This window comes from Caretta caretta, chromosome 8 (genome assembly GCF_965140235.1).
Source record: "Caretta caretta isolate rCarCar2 chromosome 8, rCarCar1.hap1, whole genome shotgun sequence".
NCBI lineage: Eukaryota > Metazoa > Chordata > Testudines > Cheloniidae > Caretta > Caretta caretta.
In genome coordinates, this window is record NC_134213.1 from 7678046 (window position 1) to 7696177 (window position 18132).

The following is an 18132-nucleotide window of genomic DNA, read 5'->3' on the forward strand; positions in this document are numbered from 1 at the left end:
GGCTCAGCCAGGAGATATTGTTGTGCTAGGCTTTTTTTCCACACCTTCTCTCCACTTCTTCTTTGCTAGCCTTCTCCAACCAGTAACTCTGTGGCTAACTTCCTTCTGCTTTACTTCCTGGCGCCAGTCATGGCTTAGAACCCTGTAGCCTTCTGCCAGTGGCATTTGAGGGAAATGTGCACATCGATTTGACATAAGCCTTCTCCCACGAGTGATTTCCTCCCTTTCCTTTATCAACAGAAGAATGGTTTATTATTGCCAGTTTTGGCCTCCTCAGCGCCCTCACACTCTGCTACATGATCATCAAAGCTACCGCTAGCTTGAATGCTAATGAGTAAGTAAATATTTAGATATGCATCTATATATTTGGTTTTGGTGCTTGTGTCACAGGCAACACTGGGAAGAAGTGGCAGGAGGGAAGGAATGGGAGAAATGAGGTTTTTTCAAAGTGTGAGTGCCTTCTTTTTCGATGTGAAAGTCTTTACTAGAAATTGTTAATGCACATGTAGCTAGATTTGCCTGAAATAGCTCCCCACAAAGGGGCAGGGCAAAAAAAAAGGAGTGGGGTTTCAATTAGCATTTAATCAGCTGATACACTTAAATAGTAAGCGTATTCCTCTAGTCCACCGGGCCAGACTCTCCCTGATGGGGACCAGTAGTTGTTACCATCTGATGGCTTTCTGGCAGCTTCAGTCTGTTTCTCAGATTTCAGCTCACAAAACCCATTTTCACTGTTGGAACTCCTTTTCGCAGAGGAAGAGGGATATAAATGTTACATCACTAGAGGTGCTCCTTTCAGAGGATTTTGGGACTCAAGAGTAGTAATGGGAAGCTTGCACTGCTGCTTCTTGCTTTGTAGCTGTTCGGTGGATAGAACATTCCAGTCTTCAGAGCTGTCAATCCATACCTTAATAAAGAGTTGCAGTCCAAAATTAGTGTGTGAAAACATCCATACCTTCTTAATTTTGGTAGATTTTCACTATCCAAAGTCTGGTCAGAATTTGACTGTAGGCTGTGATTTTCAGTAAGCAGATCTTCCTACATTTGTGTCTAGACAAATGCTTGCTAGCTTTGGAGGTGTATTATCTGGGTAGCCTAGCAATTTGCACATTATACACAGTACTGCATATGGAAATTAGGTGTGCTTAAATATATGCAGAATTAGTTACTAAAAATCCAGGCCCATAACATTTTCCTAATCCTTGAATTTCATCATTTCACCATTTTCCACTTTATCTCTGAATGTCTCATACTAACTCAGGTTCCATTACTATGCTGATCCTCTTACTGAAAGTTGGATACGTTTCAAATGCAGTTTCTCATAGAGATTGGAAAAGATTACCTTTTATAAATATAGGGTCCGCTCTTCAGATGCAGAGATAAGAGAACAGTGTTTTTCAGCTCTTAGAGACACAGGATGGAAACAGAATTCAGTAAGACTGAAGTATGGATTGAGGCAGCAAAACAAAGATGGGGGGGAGGAAGGGTAAGAAAGAAGTGAGATGAGAGAGCTGTAGAGAAGATGCAGTTTTTAAAACAAAACCCTCATCTTCATTGCTCTCTGGAGCATTCTCTCTCAATAAAGTGAAAGCTTTTCAGTGGGTGGCCCCCAGAGTAAATGAGTTAAACCACTACAGTTTAGTAAATCTTGTTTAGGAAGGGGAGATATACTGAATTCTTTGGGTCAAAAACATTGACCCTAATTTCTTCATTCAGTTATCATTGATTACAGTAAGAGTTGTAAAACTTTCACTCCTGGTCTTCCAGGTGCTAATTCCAAAGGCCTGACTGGAGAAGAGTTTAAGACTTTTTAAGTAGTCAATCCAATCTTTCAATTTTTGTTTTGTCGATATCATCAAATTGCAGCTAGTTATCAGGGAGTTGGCAAAATTAGAGATGGTGGTCTCCACAGCAGCCGACTGTTGTGAAAAATAGCCATAAAATCTGGGGGAGGGAAGTTGTTAGGAGTTCTGTACATGTGCCTGTGAAAAGGAATTTCTACATTTCTGGGCACTGCATTAGGAAGAGGATAGAGAAAACTCAGTCAATGTAACACCGTCCATCAATGTACACTGATGGAAGCAGAACCAGGTACATGTCTGGCATGTCCCCTTCAGCTCCTTATCTTGCCTTTCTGTTCATGCTCTGTTGGTTGTGGTTCTTTCTTTAGTAAGCAGCAGGAAGTATTGCATTAAATTTCACACAGACTCTCTTTATTCACAAGGAGCTACTGCATCCAGGGAATTTTTTCAGGCCAATATTTAAGGGACATAGTTCACATGACAATGATGCAGTCTTTGCCTATCAGCAACAGTGATAGAACTGAAAGCTTAGTCAATATATTAAAAACACTATTTAAAAAAAAAAAAAAAGGGGGAGGAAGAGTGAAATAGACTAGTGAAGATGGAAAGAGTACAGAAGGGGGGGGTGTCAAAAATTTGCCCCTTTCTCTCTCCATGGAGCTTCAGTACCTGCTGCAGCCTCCAAACCTCCATGGCTTTCCCACTGGACTTCACCGGAGTCTAAGCAACCTCTAACTCTGTTGCTAAGTTAGGCTACCTGGTTTAGGCCTGTCCCCTGTGTGTGCATGCCACTATTTTTTGACTCATTGCTTCACTGCTGCCTAATGTGCAAAGTATGTCAGGCGAAAAGTTTCTCCTATGTTGGTCAATGTGCCAGATATGTCATAACTCTCTGTTGTGATTTCCTTGAAATGCCACACTATTATAGATGCAAGAAAGGAGGAAAAACGGAAAAGCTTTTTACTCCCCACTTCTCCCTATAAAAACTAATGCTGACAGTGTCCATGTAATCAGTGAACAATAACTAAACATGAACGTAGGGATTTCATTTTCCTCTTGGAAGATGACGCAAGCAGGAAGGAGTAGAAGTAGTAAACTAAGCAAGTGGAAGATGTTAGGCATTCTGTGATGGAATTCTCAGAGAGCATTTCTCAGTCAGTGAAACCCTTCCAAGGGACATTCCCTGCTGCTTGCTTCCTCTTCTGTCTCCCCCACTGTTCTAACAGGTTGATTTAAGGCATTAGTTGCTGTGTTCATGTGCACGTACAAAAGATAAATAACGACTCCAGACAACTATGACCATTTTTATAATAATAAGAAGGGAATAACCGTAAGGGGCACTTAATTAAATGGCTGCTTTCACTTGGCCTTAAAACATCTCATGGTATTCCCAGGCTGGAGAGAGACTTCCAGGAACTGGTCTGACTTCACAGCTGTCTTGCCTGTTAATTAGTTAGATAATAGGCAAATTTTGCTCTATATCACCAGAAATAACCTGAGACTGGCCTCCCAAAAGCAACTGCACAACCACATTTCATAGTCCAGAGGCTCCTGGCATTGGGCAGTAATTTCCCAGTGGTTTAGAAGCAAGATTCAAACTTCAGGCAGTGTTGTGAAGAATTCTAGTAACAGATATTCTTCACTTATTATAATAAGCAATGATGTGGGGAACACAGACCCCATTCACCATTCTTAGATCTATACAATTTTCTCGCTGACTTTTGACAGTTTTTAGTTAAACTTTCAGTATTAACTTTAATATAAATATTCTGTCTTCTTTCTTACCCCACAGAGCAGAATGGTATTGAAGAAACACTTTGACAGATTTGCCTTGGAGAGACACCTATATTTTGCACCATTTATTGATCATGCAGCATACGCAATTATATTTAGTATGTTTATTTTTCACTAAAGTTTGCTAATGCCAAAGCTTTGTATTAAGAAAAAATGAAAAAATAAACTTTAATTATGAAAACTTTTTCTGTAGTTGAATTTTATTTTCCATGAACCTTCTGCATTGAGTACTCTCTATTTTTAGTGTTTTGTGTGATATATTATTGCAATGTGTGTATTGTCTAACCTCCTGTCACAAATGGCTTCATCTTTGCTAAATTTTTATGCTTCTCTTTTTACTCTAGGACAGAAATAAGCATGACACCCACCACTTGCATGGTGATTAGTGACAGCATTACTGGAGACTGCTCCATACCTGTTTCTTATAGTTAGTCACATAACTGGGTGCAACGTTTGTAAATATCAGACTTTTTTTTCTTTTTTACAGAGTTGTTTTGAACTAAAATACTTTTTTGTGTTACCTTGGGAAGGCAGCAGTATATCTTGTCTTCAGTCCGGTCCCCACAGAAAGTTTGCAGTTCTGTTTTCTTTCTTCATAATGCATCGGAAGGTTAATCTTCCTTGCCCTTCCCCCACTACCCTGTTTCACTCAGAAAGTGAAGCTAATCTACACCACCTCTTCCTGCCTAATGCTGCATGAAGAGGTGTTTTTTCCCTCCTCTTTCCCTTGCTGAATCTCCTCACAGATCAGTAAACTTACTGAGTAATGGTGCTGGTTCATGTCAACTCATAGGTGATTATGCAAGATGGAAAGATTGATAATGATCTTGACTGTAATATGGAAACTCTGATCATGTCCTTTCCTGCCATTCTTTGCTGAGGATTTTCATTTTCACACAGGCTTATTTATTCAACTAGACAGTAAGAAATAACCTAACATTCACTTCAAAAATGCACATGCTATCTTTGGTATTGGATGTAGAGCTGCTGAGCTCTGATTTACAGCCAAAGTCTAGTGTCAGAGTTAATGAGATTGGCTGGTGAAGTGGGCAGATCAGTGGCAGGGAGAGTCACAAGCTGATCAAAGTTAGAACCTGTTTTGGGTATTCTCTGGTATCAAGATTTCACTGACATCTGAAATCTAACACTATAATTAAAATATACAGTTATTTCCAGCTATCAAAGAGAACCATTTTATTAAACTGATAGGATTTAGTTTTTCAAATGTACTTGAAGTAGGGAATTTTTTTTAGGTATAGGCACTTCTGGAATTTGGGAAGGCAGCAAAAATCTGCATTAAAATACTTAATTTGTAGCTGTCAAGGAGCCTTCAGCTGAGAAGGCAGCTTTTAGAAATGTATGTATGACAGTTTCAATAATGTTAATAGGGTGTTTTTAAAGTGTCTTTGTGAAATTTTGAAAACCTGAATGCAGTCAATGAAGAGAGCAGTGAATCTGTTTTTGAAAAATCTGGGAAACCTTGTTGAATGGATTTGTGGAGGAAAAAACTCCTACGTGTTGTACTCCAGGACTGGCTCGTTTTAGAATCCAATGTTTATCAGCTGAATGTTGTTGCCAAGATGGATGAATGTTGTGCAGTACGATGTAAAGCACAGATTATACAGTAAGGGGATTACATTTTTCACCAACTTCCTAAAAGCATAAGACAACTGAAATGGCTTTAAATCAAATAACACCTATACCTGCTGGGATCATGGTCTTAAACTTTTTTTTAAAGATACTGTGGAGAGCTAGCTGGGGAAAACCTGTGTGGCTCTAGAAAGCAAATTCTTCTTCGAGTGCTTGTTCATGTTGATTCCAATCAAATGTGCGCGCACTGCCTGCACCATCGTTGGAAACTTTTTCCCGTAGCAGCTCCCGTCGGGTCGACTGGGGAGCCCCCTGGAGTGGCGCCTTCATGGCGCTCAATATATGACCCTGCTGACCCGACCCCTCCCTTCAGTTCCTTCTTACCATCCGTGGCGGCCTTTGGAACTGTCTCATTTGCCTTGCAAGTGCTCCGTTAGCTTAGTTATCTAGTTCTCTTTTTTTCTTGTATAGTAGTTGTTGTTCGTGTAGTTTACTGTAGTTCGCATAGATGTTGGTGTGCGGGATCGTCCCTATCCCGTCACCCCTTCTTGGGCTCCGGGGCATGCTGCGAGCCCAAGACTTTGTCATTCAGTGTATGCCACAAGCCCATGCCAAATAGCAACCCTCACGACTCTTGCCTGAGGTGTCTGTGGGAGACTCATCAGTCTGAGTGCTACAAGATCTTCAGGGCTTTCAAGCCCAGGATTAAAAAGGAGTGGGATTTCTGTTTAAAGCAGCAGCTCATGAAAGCCGTACTCCATCCAGTGGCGCCTGACTGCCAAGGCCCAGGCCCAAGCGCATCGGTGCGGAGTGCTCCGGCATCGGTCTGCTAATCAGTGCTAAGGAAGGATTCTAGCGCGAGAGACTGCCAGCAATCCCTGGCACTGCAACAAGGGGCAGTAGCCTGGCACTGCTCTACTTCTCCAGTGCTCCACATGCACAAAAAGGCTGATGGAGGGTGCTCTCCTCAGAGAGCTGCAGGACTGCCAGGGGATGCTTTGCTACACCAGAGAAAGGACCTGGCTCCCAGGCAGCAAGAGTCCATGCCGTCGACTCTGGTGCCGCAGAAGGCACCATCAAGTCCGGCTCACAGTGACTCTCTATCAGGGCCGTGCCAGGTGGAGGTGTTGGAGCCACCCTCTACCCCAGATGCTTTTGAGGCCGCAAGAGATCTCATTGAGATAGCTGCAGCTCAGCCCCCAGCCATTAGAGACAAGTCTCTGGCATCGTCGAGACCGGTACTGTCCAGAGGCAAGCCCGCCATGATGCAGCGCTCCCAGTCGCCAGACCAACACCACACCCGGCACCACTCCAGGTCCCTATCACCACACTACGATCCCCTGGCACTGGCTTCAGTGGGAATGTGCATGGCACTGGAGGCACAGCAATATATCTCCCCGGCACCAAGGGGTCGACACCATTCCATAATACCCTCACAGGATTGGCACCCGCATGTGGCAACAGAGCACAGCAGCCGGCACCCGTCTCTGTCACAAGACAGCTGGCACCGATCCCCTGCGAGGTCGTCGTGGCACTGGTCCCCTACCAGCTCCTATGCGGCCCTGAGCACCGGCACAGGGGTCTTCAGCACTGCTATGGTCGTCGCCCTCGGGATCCTCTGAGTCTGATGCAGACTCATACTATTTGAGGTGCAGTCAGCATAGGCGCTGAAGGGATGTGCAGGAGGCCTGACCGCTACGGTGGCCACCCTCCACAGACGCAGAATGGCCCTTTTGGACCCCCTCACCTTACCATCAGGCCCAGGGTACCCCTTCTAGGGCCTCTAGGTCTGTGACCGCGGGACGCTACCTTTCCTGGTCACCTAAAGATAGACCTTTCCCTCAGGGAGCAGAAGCTGCCCTCTCCAGAACACCCTCTAAGACTACAGAGGTGTCGACGGAACCAGCCCGGGACCTACCCACAGCCCAGGAGACATCCACCCATGCTGAGCCAGTAGAGGAGCCTAGTTCAGCCCAGGAGCAACCTGGGCAGCTAGAGGGCCGTGAGGACCCTGTACCTCCACTTGCCACATCATCCTCGCCCAATGAGGCGGTGGCAGGAGTGTCAGTTTCAGGACCCCCACCCATCAACCACAGGGTGCACCAAGACCTGCTGCACCGCTTTGCCTGCGACATGGGCCTTCAGGCGGAGGACCCAGTGGTAGACATTCTTATGTCAGAAGGTTCTTCCCAGGTGGTGTTACCACTAATAAAGACCATACAAAATAATAATAAAACCCTGTGGCAGACTCCAGCCTCCATTCCGCCCACCGCCAGGGGCGTAGAGAGGAAGTACTTTGTCCCATCTCAGGGATACGAATACTAATTCTCTCACCCACACCCTTGCTCCCTGGTGGTCTCGGCAGTAAATGAAAAGGATAGCCAACCAGCAGGCTATCCTCAGCAGGTGTAACTTTAATTCTTGGGACTCTGTGTCCAAGGACAAGGAGTTGTTCCCCAGAGTAAAGGGTGGAATTTTCCACCATGGTTGAGGAAGGGAAGGCGGTAACGAGGACCTCCCTACAGGCCTCCCTCGACTCTGCTGATTTCAGCAGTCCATACCATCTCCTCAGGGGTGGTCATGAGGAGAACTTCCAATCATCTGGATTACCTCTGGAAGTTCATCAGACCTTGCAGGACCTTCCCTTCAAGGGCACAAGGCAGTTCTTGGACCAGACTGACTCTAGGCTCCACAGCTTGAAAGACTCGAGGGCAACTATGAAATCGCTGGGAATGCACATGACGGCTACCCAGCGCAAGCATTTCAAGTCCCACCAGCACCGCCCAAGTCAGGACTCCTATGGCGGTAGAACAGAAATAATAGGCGACGGTCTTCAATCCCACCTTCAGGGCAGGGACAGAGCCCAACCAAGCCACCATCAGGCTCCAAACAAGGCTTATGAAGGGATGCCCGAGGACGGCGTACCCACCACTATCCCAGATTCTTCCCCATGCTTCCTGAACCGTCTGTCCCACTTCTACTGTGCTTGGTCGCAAATAACATCAGACCGCTGGGTGCTTCGCACGGTAGAAGTGGGATATTCTCTCCAGTTCTGCTCCTCCTCTCCCTCCCACCTCCCTTCCCCGTCCCTCTTCAGGGACCCTTCTCACGAGCAACTCCTTATACAGGAGGTGCAATCACTTCTCACCATGCTGGAGGTTCCTCAGGAGCTAAGGGGAAAGGGATTCTACTCCCAATACTTCCTTATGCCCAAGGCAAAGGGGGTGTCTCAGACCCATTCTAGACCTATGAGGACTCAACCAGTTCATGGTGAAGTTGAAGTTCCGCATGGTCTCCCTGAGTACGATCATACCTTTCTTGGATCCAGGAGACTGGTACGCCGCCCTTGACATGTGGATGTACGCATCTTTCGTAGCCATTCGTTCCGCCCACAGACATTTCCTGATATTTGTGGTCAACCATGAACAGAATCAGTTCACGGTGCTCCCATTCGACAGCCCCCCGAGTGTTCACCAAGTGAATGTCGGTTGTCGCAGCCTTTCTCTGCAAGAGGAAGGTACAGGTGTATCCCTACCTTGACAACTGGCTGCTGTGGGGGCGCTCCAGGGAGCAGGTGGAGTCCCAGGTCCGGTTGGTCAGAGCCACCTTCGAGAGACTAGGACTCATCCTCAGCATGAACAAGTTGATGCTGTCACTGACCCAAAGAATAGAACTCATTGGGGCAGTGCTGGACTCAATACAGGCAAGAGCATTCCTGCCTGAGTGCAGATTCCAAGCAATAACCGACATCATCCAGACTCTCAGGCAATACCCCACCACAAAAGCAAGGGGATGCCTGAGCCTCCTCGGAAACTTGGCAGCCTGCACCTGCGTCATCAGGCATGCCAGACTGAGGCTCAGGCCACTCTAGGCATGGTTCACCTCAGCTTATCTCCCAGGTCAAGACAGCTTGGACTCGGTAGTGACAGTGTCAGAGTGTGTTCTAGAATCCCTCCGCTGGTAGCTAGACCCTCGTATCGTCCACAGAGGAGTCCCATTCAGCACCCCTCCACCTTCTATGACCCTAGTAAAGGACGCATCACTCTGGGTGGGGGGGGCCCACCTAGGAGACCTACAGATGCAGTGTCAGTGGTCGCAGGCTGAGCTCTCATTCCACATCAACATCAAGGAGCTCAGAGCTGTGCAATTAGCCTGCCAGAACTTCCAGTCCAGAATGCAGGGCCAGAGCATAGTGATGATGATAGACACCACTACCATCATGTTTTATATAACAAGCAGGGTGGAGCTTGCTCCTCCCCTCTCTGTCGGGAAACTCTCCAGCTTTGGGATTTTTGTATAGCCCACTCCATTCACCTGGACACGATTCATCTCCCAGGAGCTTGAAATGAGCTTGCAGACCATCTCAGCAGGTAGTTTCGCAACCACCAGGGGTCCATCTGTCCAGATGTCCTACATTCCATCTTCCAAAGGTGGGGGTTTCCCCTGGTAGATCTATTCACCACCAGGAGCCACAGGAAGTGTCCGTGTTCTGCTCTTTCAAAAAACACAGTCTAGGCTCCATCTCAGATGCGTTCATGCTACCCTAGGGAGACCACCTCATGTATGCTTTCCTGCCGGTCCCACTCATCCACAAGGTGCTGCTCAAGAATCGCAGAGACAAAGCGGAGGTAATTCTGCTGGCCCCAGTGTGGCCATGCTAACATTTGTACACCACGCTTCTGCAGCTGTCGGTGGACACCCTGATCACCCTGCCACTATACCCTGATCTGATCACACGGGACCACAGTCGCCTCCTTCACCCAGACCTCCAGTCCTTCCATCTCATGGCTTGGAAGCTTCATGGCTAAACCAAATGGAACTCCAGTGCTCGGATTCAATGAGGGAGGTGCTGCTTGGTAGCAAGAAACCTTCCACCAGGGCCACTTACCTAGCTAAGTGGAAAAGGTTCTCGTGCTGGTGTGAGCAGTGGCACGTTCCTCCACTTCAGGCATCTATACCGCTCATCCTGGAGTATCTACTGTGTCTGAAGCAACAGGGATTGGCAGGATCATCCATCAGGGTACACCTTGAAGCCACCTCGGAGTTCCACCCAGGAGAGTTGGGATGCTCTGTATTTGCCAACCCCATGGTAGGGAATTTCCAGAAGGGCTTGGAAATCGAACCAATGAAAGGGCTTCCGGTCTCCTCATAACGCATTTCTTCCTGGATCACAGCCTGCATCCATACCTGCTACGAGCTGGTCAAGGTCCCAGCCCCAACTATTACAGCCCGCTCAACAAGAGCTCAAGCCTCATAAGCCGCCTTCCTGGCCCAGGTGCCTATCCAGGAGATCCGCAGAGCGGCAACCTGGTCTTCCATGCACACATTTACCACTCACTATGCCATCACTCAGCATGCTAGAGAGGATGCAGCTTTCAGCAAAGTGGTTCTCCAGTCAGTGATTCCTTAACTCCGACCCCACCTCCGGGGGAGAGCTTGGGAGTCATCTGATTGGAATCGATGTGAACAAGCACTTGAAGAAAAAATGGTTACTCACCGTCTCGTAACTGTTCAAGATGTGTTCACGTCCATTCCAATACCCACCCACCTTCCCCTCTGTTGGAGTAGCCAGCAAGCAGGAACTGAAGGGGGATCGGGTCGGCAGGGTCATATATTGAGCGACATGAAGGTGCCACTCCAGGGGGCTCCCCAACAAACCCAGTGGGATCTGCTAAGGGAAAAAGTTTCCAACAACCGAGCACATGGCGCACACATACCTGATTAGAATAGACGTGAACAACACATCTCGAAGAACAACAGTTATGAGAAGGTGAGTAACCCTTTTTCCCTAAAACATGTCTGTTTCATGTCGCTTATGTAGAGCAACAGCACAGTGGTGAAAAGTAACCTTTTAACTGTTACCAGGAACGAGATGGCTGACTGATTTCTAGTTCCTGCTTCTCTGAGAACTTTGGCCACCCAGGGTCCAGTTTCCTCCACACTTTGTTTTTGTGTCTTTTAACAATTGTGTCCATTACATGCTTACAAAAATAAAGTAGTTGACAGATGTCAATCAGAAATTAAAGGGGCATCAACCCCAAGCTGAAACTAAAGATACAAATATATCCTCCTATTATTCCCTCAAATGGACTTTATACCACCTCGTGAAGGTCAACACATTTGTTTACTCTGAACAAACAGGAGAAGCAAATTCCAGAGTTGTCCACCTTCTTTTCCGGTGTAAGTGTTTGGAGCAAGAGCACATCGGTTATTTCATTGTTGGGACTGTGCACAAGTAAATAAAGAAGCATTCCCTTCAACAGCCTGTTTTCCTTTTTTCCAAATGTTGCTGCAGCGACTGGGAGACATAATGCGGTAATACTGTACTGCTCAGACGGGAGCAACAACATGGTGTTAAACAGCTCACTTTGTGTAAAGGACCCGTTAACGAAATAATCTCAGTATTTAGAGTGGTTTTTTCCTCTATTTTTCCTCTGCTATCCTATATAAAACTCGAAGAGGTGTAGGTAAGAGAAAGGAAATATTTCCTGATGAGATTTGGCTCTCAAACTGCTTTATACCGTCCCAGTGTCCAAATGGATTACGCTGTGGAAATAGCCTAGGGAGTACCCTGACCTTATCTCCATGTCAAGAGAAAAATCTCTGAAGGGATTGTAGAGTAGGCTCTTCAGAGCAGAGACCACAGCAGCTCCCCACCCCAGCTTGCCTCCACCTCTTCCCCTGAGCGCACCGTTGCATCCTGCTTCTCGTGCTGGCTCCCACACAGCTGTTCCCCAGCGGCAAGTGCTGGGGAGGAGGAGGAACGCAGCATGCTCAGGGGCGAGGGAGGCATCCAATAAGGGCATGGAGGGGGCAGAGTTGGAGCGGGGACTTTGGGGAAGGGGTTGGAATGGGGGTGGGGTGGGGGCGGGGCACCCACTGGCGCCGGGAAGAGTTGGCGCCTGTGGCAGAGACTACGATCCGTATGTGTTTGCACAGCACCCAGCACAGTGAGGCACTGATTAGTATCTCCAAGTGCTACTGTAGTATAAATATCAAATAAAAAGGGACTGCAGGGTAGCACTTCTTGGTTGTGCAACTAGTATATCAAAGCAATGCAGAGACTTTTCAACTGACAGTTTTGTACTGTACCTATTCCTGCAGCATACCCATAATGGTGGGGATATTTTAGACTTCAGGCTGAGGTTTATGTTCTAGTTTAATACAAATCAGTTAGTAGAGTGGTTCAGTCTAATGAAATAATGAAAAATAATGGCAAGTATGACTTGCATACATATTTTTGACCTGTTAAACCAGAAGTGTGTATCTCCAGTTTGCTTTCCATACTGAAAGTGCAGAAACCTCATTTCAGCCCATCACTCTGATTTCATCAGTAGCTGCAGAATGGGGAGAGCAAGCTCATAGGTCTTCATTGGTGTGTCTGTGTAACTGTGCATGTTGCTGCTTGCTGCCAAGATATACTCATGCCTGACATGGCAATGGATTTACAAAGAGTGTTTATGCCTTGGTTTCAGAGTAACAGCCGTGTTAGTCTGTATTCGCAAAAAGAAAAGGAGTACTTGTGAAGTGAGCTGTAGCTCACGAAAGCTCATGCTCAAATAAATTGGTTAGTCTCTAAGGTGCCACAAGTACTCCTTTTCTTTATGCCTTGGTTGTAAACAAAGCTGGCAGTTTCCTGCATTGGGGGGGGGGGGAAGGGGGGAAATACATTGGGCAAGGTGTTGGTGGTTCTTTTAAATCTTTAACCCAACTAAGTATTCCTACAAACCAAAACAAGCCTGAGCTTTGCTTTTCAAGCTCTGATATCCTTACAGTATGTAAACATAGCTTGTCAAATTGAAGCCTCCAAAATAGCTTCTGACTGGAAGAAGATGCATTGCTGCATTGCTGGACAGAGCCTGGACTGGCACTCAGAAGACTGGGGTTCTATTTCCGGCTCTGCTACTGGCCTGCTGGGGTACCTGGGCAAGTCATTTCACCTCTCTGTGCTTCAGTTACCCCATCTGGAAAATGGAGATAATGATACTGACCACCTTTTGTAAAGCACTTTCAGAACTGCTGATGAAAGCGCTATAAGAGAGCTGGGTGATATTAAGATTTTCCGTATCTCCCCTGATATAAGACTTAGTGCAGAGTCTCTCTTTTAAACACTTTTTGTTTGTACTGTTTTGAACATTCCTTAGGCTCATCTGTCCAGGTGGAATGCTGCATAGTGGTAGGTGGAAACACAGACTCCAGTTCTGAAACAAGATTAACAATAAGATATGACTGGTGTGCTATTTTCTGGGAGGGTTGTGAAATTGTGGTAAACAGCAACAACTTCCAGCTAAGGGACTGGTGAAAAAAGGAAGGAAGGGAGCTCCCATCTAGTTGTGTGCATCTGGGGGAGAGTTTGCAATATTTTGTCTTTCAAAACAATGATATCCTTAAGGGTTGTATCTGGTGAACAAGCAATCCCACTAAGCAGGGAAGAATTTGGAAAAATACGGTTTGGTTTAGCTGATATTTGAATAGGAGGCATTAGAAAGAGAATGAATTTGGAGTTCCAAGAGTGCTTTTGAAGCTGAGCAGTTGGCTGTACCTATATATAAACACACAACTTCTTTGGAGGTGGGCAGGTTAAATGTCTTTTGTCAAGCAGCAAGGAAACACAGAAGGCAGCAAAGAATTTTAGAGATGCTGAATGCAGTGTCTGCTTTCAGATTAATTAAAAAAGAAATCTGTTAGGTGAAACATTTATGGCCGTATGCCTGTTGATTAAAATTTCTCCATCAAATTTGTTGGAGCAAAAGTTTGTTCTCTCTCTTTCTCACACTGATTGCCTAGGGTGTCTGCTTCCTAATCCCTTGTTTGATTTGGTGCAATAAAAACAAATAGGAGCAGCATTCAGTCTTTAGAGTCCTTTTGTGTTGCTTCTGCGTTGCTTGTACAATATGTAACACTTCAGTGGGAGGAGAGAGGAAACGAAGCATTCATTACCCATTGCTCATTTCAGCAGCAGGGTAACATGAGATGCAGCATTCTCAAGATCTAAATGCACCTGATGCATAGTGACATTGGGCCAGGCACATAATGCAGGAGACTTCTGATATCAAATTTATCCCTCGTGGTTCCTAAGTAGGCATTTCATAGTGGAGTTCAGGTTTGTTCGGAAAGTGATCTCTTTGGGAGTTGTAGGCCTATGCAGATAATAAATACATCTGTCTTTTTACTACAGCATTGCACAGTTCCAGAAAGCTTAAGTCTGGGATAGGATTCAAATCTAAAAACTGAGCACTAATAAGTCAATAATCATATTGACTGGTCTGTCCCTATTCCAGCACAGTTTGTGTGGGTTTTTGTGTGTGTGTGGATATATGCTTTATTGGCAGAGTCAGCAACTTGACCGTGTGGAATTTGACAGCTTGTTTCACACTCACTGCAGCAGATTGAGGTATTAAATTATTCACAAACACTTTCTCCCCCTCCCCTTTATCAGGAGCATTCACCTTCAAATGAGAATTGAATGGGTTAGTATACTAGCAAGTGAAGACTTGGGATTGAATGTGATTTAAATCAGAAGTGGAGGAGAATGTTTGGCGTTCTCAATCTGCTGCATTCCTTAGTAGATGTTTGTCTTTGTCACAAAACCACAGAGCAGTTCAGCACCATTGGCACACTCGGCTCAGGACTAGAACTATTGAGGCTGCTGCAGATCAGGATTGTGGTGTATTGTCAGCTGTGCTAGAGGAAGCTCACATGGCGCCGGTCCACATTATTTCTGGCTCCAGCCAATACTGTTGTTAGGCCTTCATTTTGAGAAGCACACAATTCTTCCTCATTTCAGCTCTTAAAGAAAATGTCTTCCCAGATGAGCTTGCAAAACTAGCTTTTTCTTTTTAATACCAAAAGGGGGGGGGGGGAAAACACTTTTGTTAAGAGGCCTGTTTGGTCTGTTAGCTCCTAAGGGAGAAAATTAATTTGATCATAGACCAATCCTCAATGGACAGCTGTTTACCTTTTTACACACAACATAGATCCTGGTCCTGAGCAGAAGGAAAGTAGCATGAGAACACTTGAATTACAAGAGAACCACACCTGCAGCTCTGACACCTGAGGTATAAATATTTCCCTCCCTGTCCACATGCACCCCTAAAATAATGATGATGCAACAAAGGTTAGGTTTCCTCACACTTATTTCCTCTGCCACTTCATACTACAAACTGTTAGAGGTTTACTTTAAAAGGAAAATTAATTTTTAGGAGTATATATGTTCTCGATTAGAACTGGAGCAGGCACAAGAGAATAGGTAACCACAAACAAGACCTTGCATACTCAATACCAGTGGTGTTTTATAGCCATATGTACAAATTCCTAACAGGGTTGTTTCTTTGTTCTGCCTCTTGTAGGTGGTCACTTCTTTCACCGCAATTCTGTGTCTCCTCGGAGCCTGGTCTATGAGAGTGAATTCTCAACAATCCAGCCTGCCTTGGACCTGTACGATGAGAACAAAACCTGAAAGGAGTGTGTGTTGTGGTGTTGGTTTCTTCCTTTTTTTGTTTCTCATTCCTGTTGTGTGTACTCCTTCCATGGGTGTCCTTTTGTCTAAAGAAGAGCTGCTTTTCCCAGAATACAAGCCTGGCTTCCAAGTGACAAAGATGAAGCTCAACTATGGTTGTCTCCAAGGACATCATCTCTGGGCCAACAATATGCATACACAAAATGGGCTGTTGTAAGTTGCTGAATTGGAGTGCAAGTTAGCTTTGTCAATCCAGCCGAGCCTGTACAAAAGCGGGTTTGCCCTGATCCAGAGTTACTTTTGTACTGAAAAGGTGTCTTTATATAAGCACATGATCTTTCCATTGTTTTAATCATGCACATGTTTGCTGAACTATCAGACAAGATACCTGGTGGCAGAGGCAATTCCAAGTTCAATGGTGTAAAGGCACACCATTTTTCTTCGGTCTCCCCATGAGCTTATTGTGATATGTCCTCTTTCTGAGGGGAACCTGTAGAAATGCATTGACTTTCCTATTGCCCATTTAACTCTGGGTAATGACAAAACAGGTTGGCATTAAAGCTACAGACAGGAGCTGTGTCTGGAGTATCCATGAAAGGTTTCAAGTAACCCAATTTTTCAGTTTCCACTTAAGTTGGACAAAGGTTTCCTATACAGAATGCAACTACAGCCATTCCTAGCGTGCTCCTGCCTAGTGAATCTCTTGACAACGGGGATGCGGCTGATGTTCATGGGCCCACCATTTGATCTTCCTTAAAATCATTACACTTCTTGAGAAATGTGCAGATATCTAGATAGCTATCTTCTTTTGATCTTTAAAAAAAATCCACCAGTTTTTTTCACTGAGATTTTTGAGAAGCAAGCACGTTGGTATTATACACAGATCAAAATGTAAATTTCCTACCCTGGTCTCCCACTGAGATGTGCAACAGTTAAGTAACAAACACTTTCTCAATGCTGTGCCCTTTCCTGCTGCCATCAGTAATGTGAATGCAGAAAGCAGAAGAGTTAAGGAAAGCACCCACGCTTTGACACTTGGAGGAAAATCAGTTTTTTCTGGATTGTAACAAAAAGTGGCCGGGAAATTAATATTGTCCTAAAGCTTCTAAAAGGGTAATGCAGAAATAGAAAACGACTTTTTTTAAGGAGTCAACAGTGTTCCTTTAAAAAGCAGCTCTGGGGAGTAAGTCAGTGTGTCTAATGCACCTTTTCCTACTGAATGCTGTGTAACTGTTTAAGTTTAACAAATGTCAATATTTTCTCCATTGCAGTCTGAGTAACTGTAGATGTAGAAATGCATTTGTGTCCTTTGTAATGTGAACAAAATCTTCACTCTATATAGAAATCGTGATTTAGAACAAGTGGCAAACTGAAAAGAAACATAAGAAATGTCCTGCTATCTTTGAATGTAAACAGCTTCTGCTGTAGATGGGGAAACTTGCCTTCTTTTTATAAAGCAGTCAGTCTTGGCATGTATTCTGACTTGAAGTGTGGTGCAGCTGCGACATAAACACAGATGTTAAAAACAAAAAAGAACTCTAAAGTGAGGAAGTGAGCTTCTAGCAGAGCAAACTTTGCCTGTTGCTGAGTCATATTTAATCTGATAATTCTAGACTGGGTGGTGCAGAGTTTAAAGTGTTTTACCTTTTACAGCTCCTTGTTTATATTTGACAAATTTTACTGTCGTCAACTAACTTTAGAAACATTTTCTTAAAACTTTTAAGAAGCACAGTTTTAACACACAGAGCATTGAGGATATGAAACTGAAGGTTGGTGGATGATGTTAGCACTGTTACTCAAGTAAAAGACGCCCACGATCAGCATTTGTTGTTCCTCTTTTAAATCTGAGAAGCAGAGCAGATATTTATTGTGTGAACAGTCCTGAAGCTGGTCACCCAAGCCCCAAACTCCTTGAACAAAGACTCTTTTAAGTAGAGGTGAAAGTAAGCCAGTACGCCCTGGTACGGCGTACTGGCAAGAGCTGGTGCACCGTATTGGGGTGGATCGGCTTCCCCAGGCGCGATTTAAGGGGCCTGCGGCTCCTGGCAGCGGCTGGAGTCCCGGCCCTTTAAATGGCTGTCAGAGCCCCACCGCCGCTTCCCCAGGGCTCCGGCAGGCTCCGGGGACTATTTAAAGGGCCCGGGGCGGTAGTGGCGGCCGGAACCCCGTCCCCGGAGCCCTGCTGCTGGAGCCCTGGGGAAGCAGCAGTGGGGCTCTGGGGACAATTTAAAGGGCCCAGGGCTCCAGCCGCCGCTACTGCCCAGGGCCTTTTAAACTGCTGCTAGAGCCCCCGGCTGCCGCTGTTACCCCGGGGAGGGGGAAGGAGGCACTTGCCGGTACAAGGTGGACCAGGGCTGGCTCTGACGTCCCCCAGCCCTGCCTCTTCCGCCTGAGGCCCTGCCTCTTCCGCCTGAGGCCCTGCCCCTTCCGGGGGCCAGAGCCGGCCCCAGCCCAGCGCAGCCCCGTACCGATAAGTCCCTAGACTGA

At 45.8% G+C, this 18132-nt stretch overlaps 1 protein-coding gene across 3 annotated transcripts in view; it reads left to right on the forward strand.

Moving 5' to 3' along the window:
* RNF130 (ring finger protein 130) overlaps positions 1 to 17121 on the forward strand; it is an 88900-nt gene extending 71779 nt beyond the window's left edge. The window contains exons 8-9 of one of the 3 annotated variants that reach the window (XM_048860791.2): positions 241 to 334; positions 3595 to 3780. In XM_048860791.2, coding sequence (XP_048716748.1) covers positions 241 to 334; positions 3595 to 3610 — 110 coding nt within the window. In that variant the 3' untranslated portion in view covers positions 3611 to 3780. Of the gene's footprint in view, positions 1 to 240; positions 335 to 3594; positions 3781 to 15535 lie in introns of those variants that run through there. The other 2 variants (XM_048860792.2, XM_048860793.2) reach the window with 2 other exon arrangements.
* The last annotated feature ends 1011 nt before the right edge of the window (positions 17122 to 18132 follow it).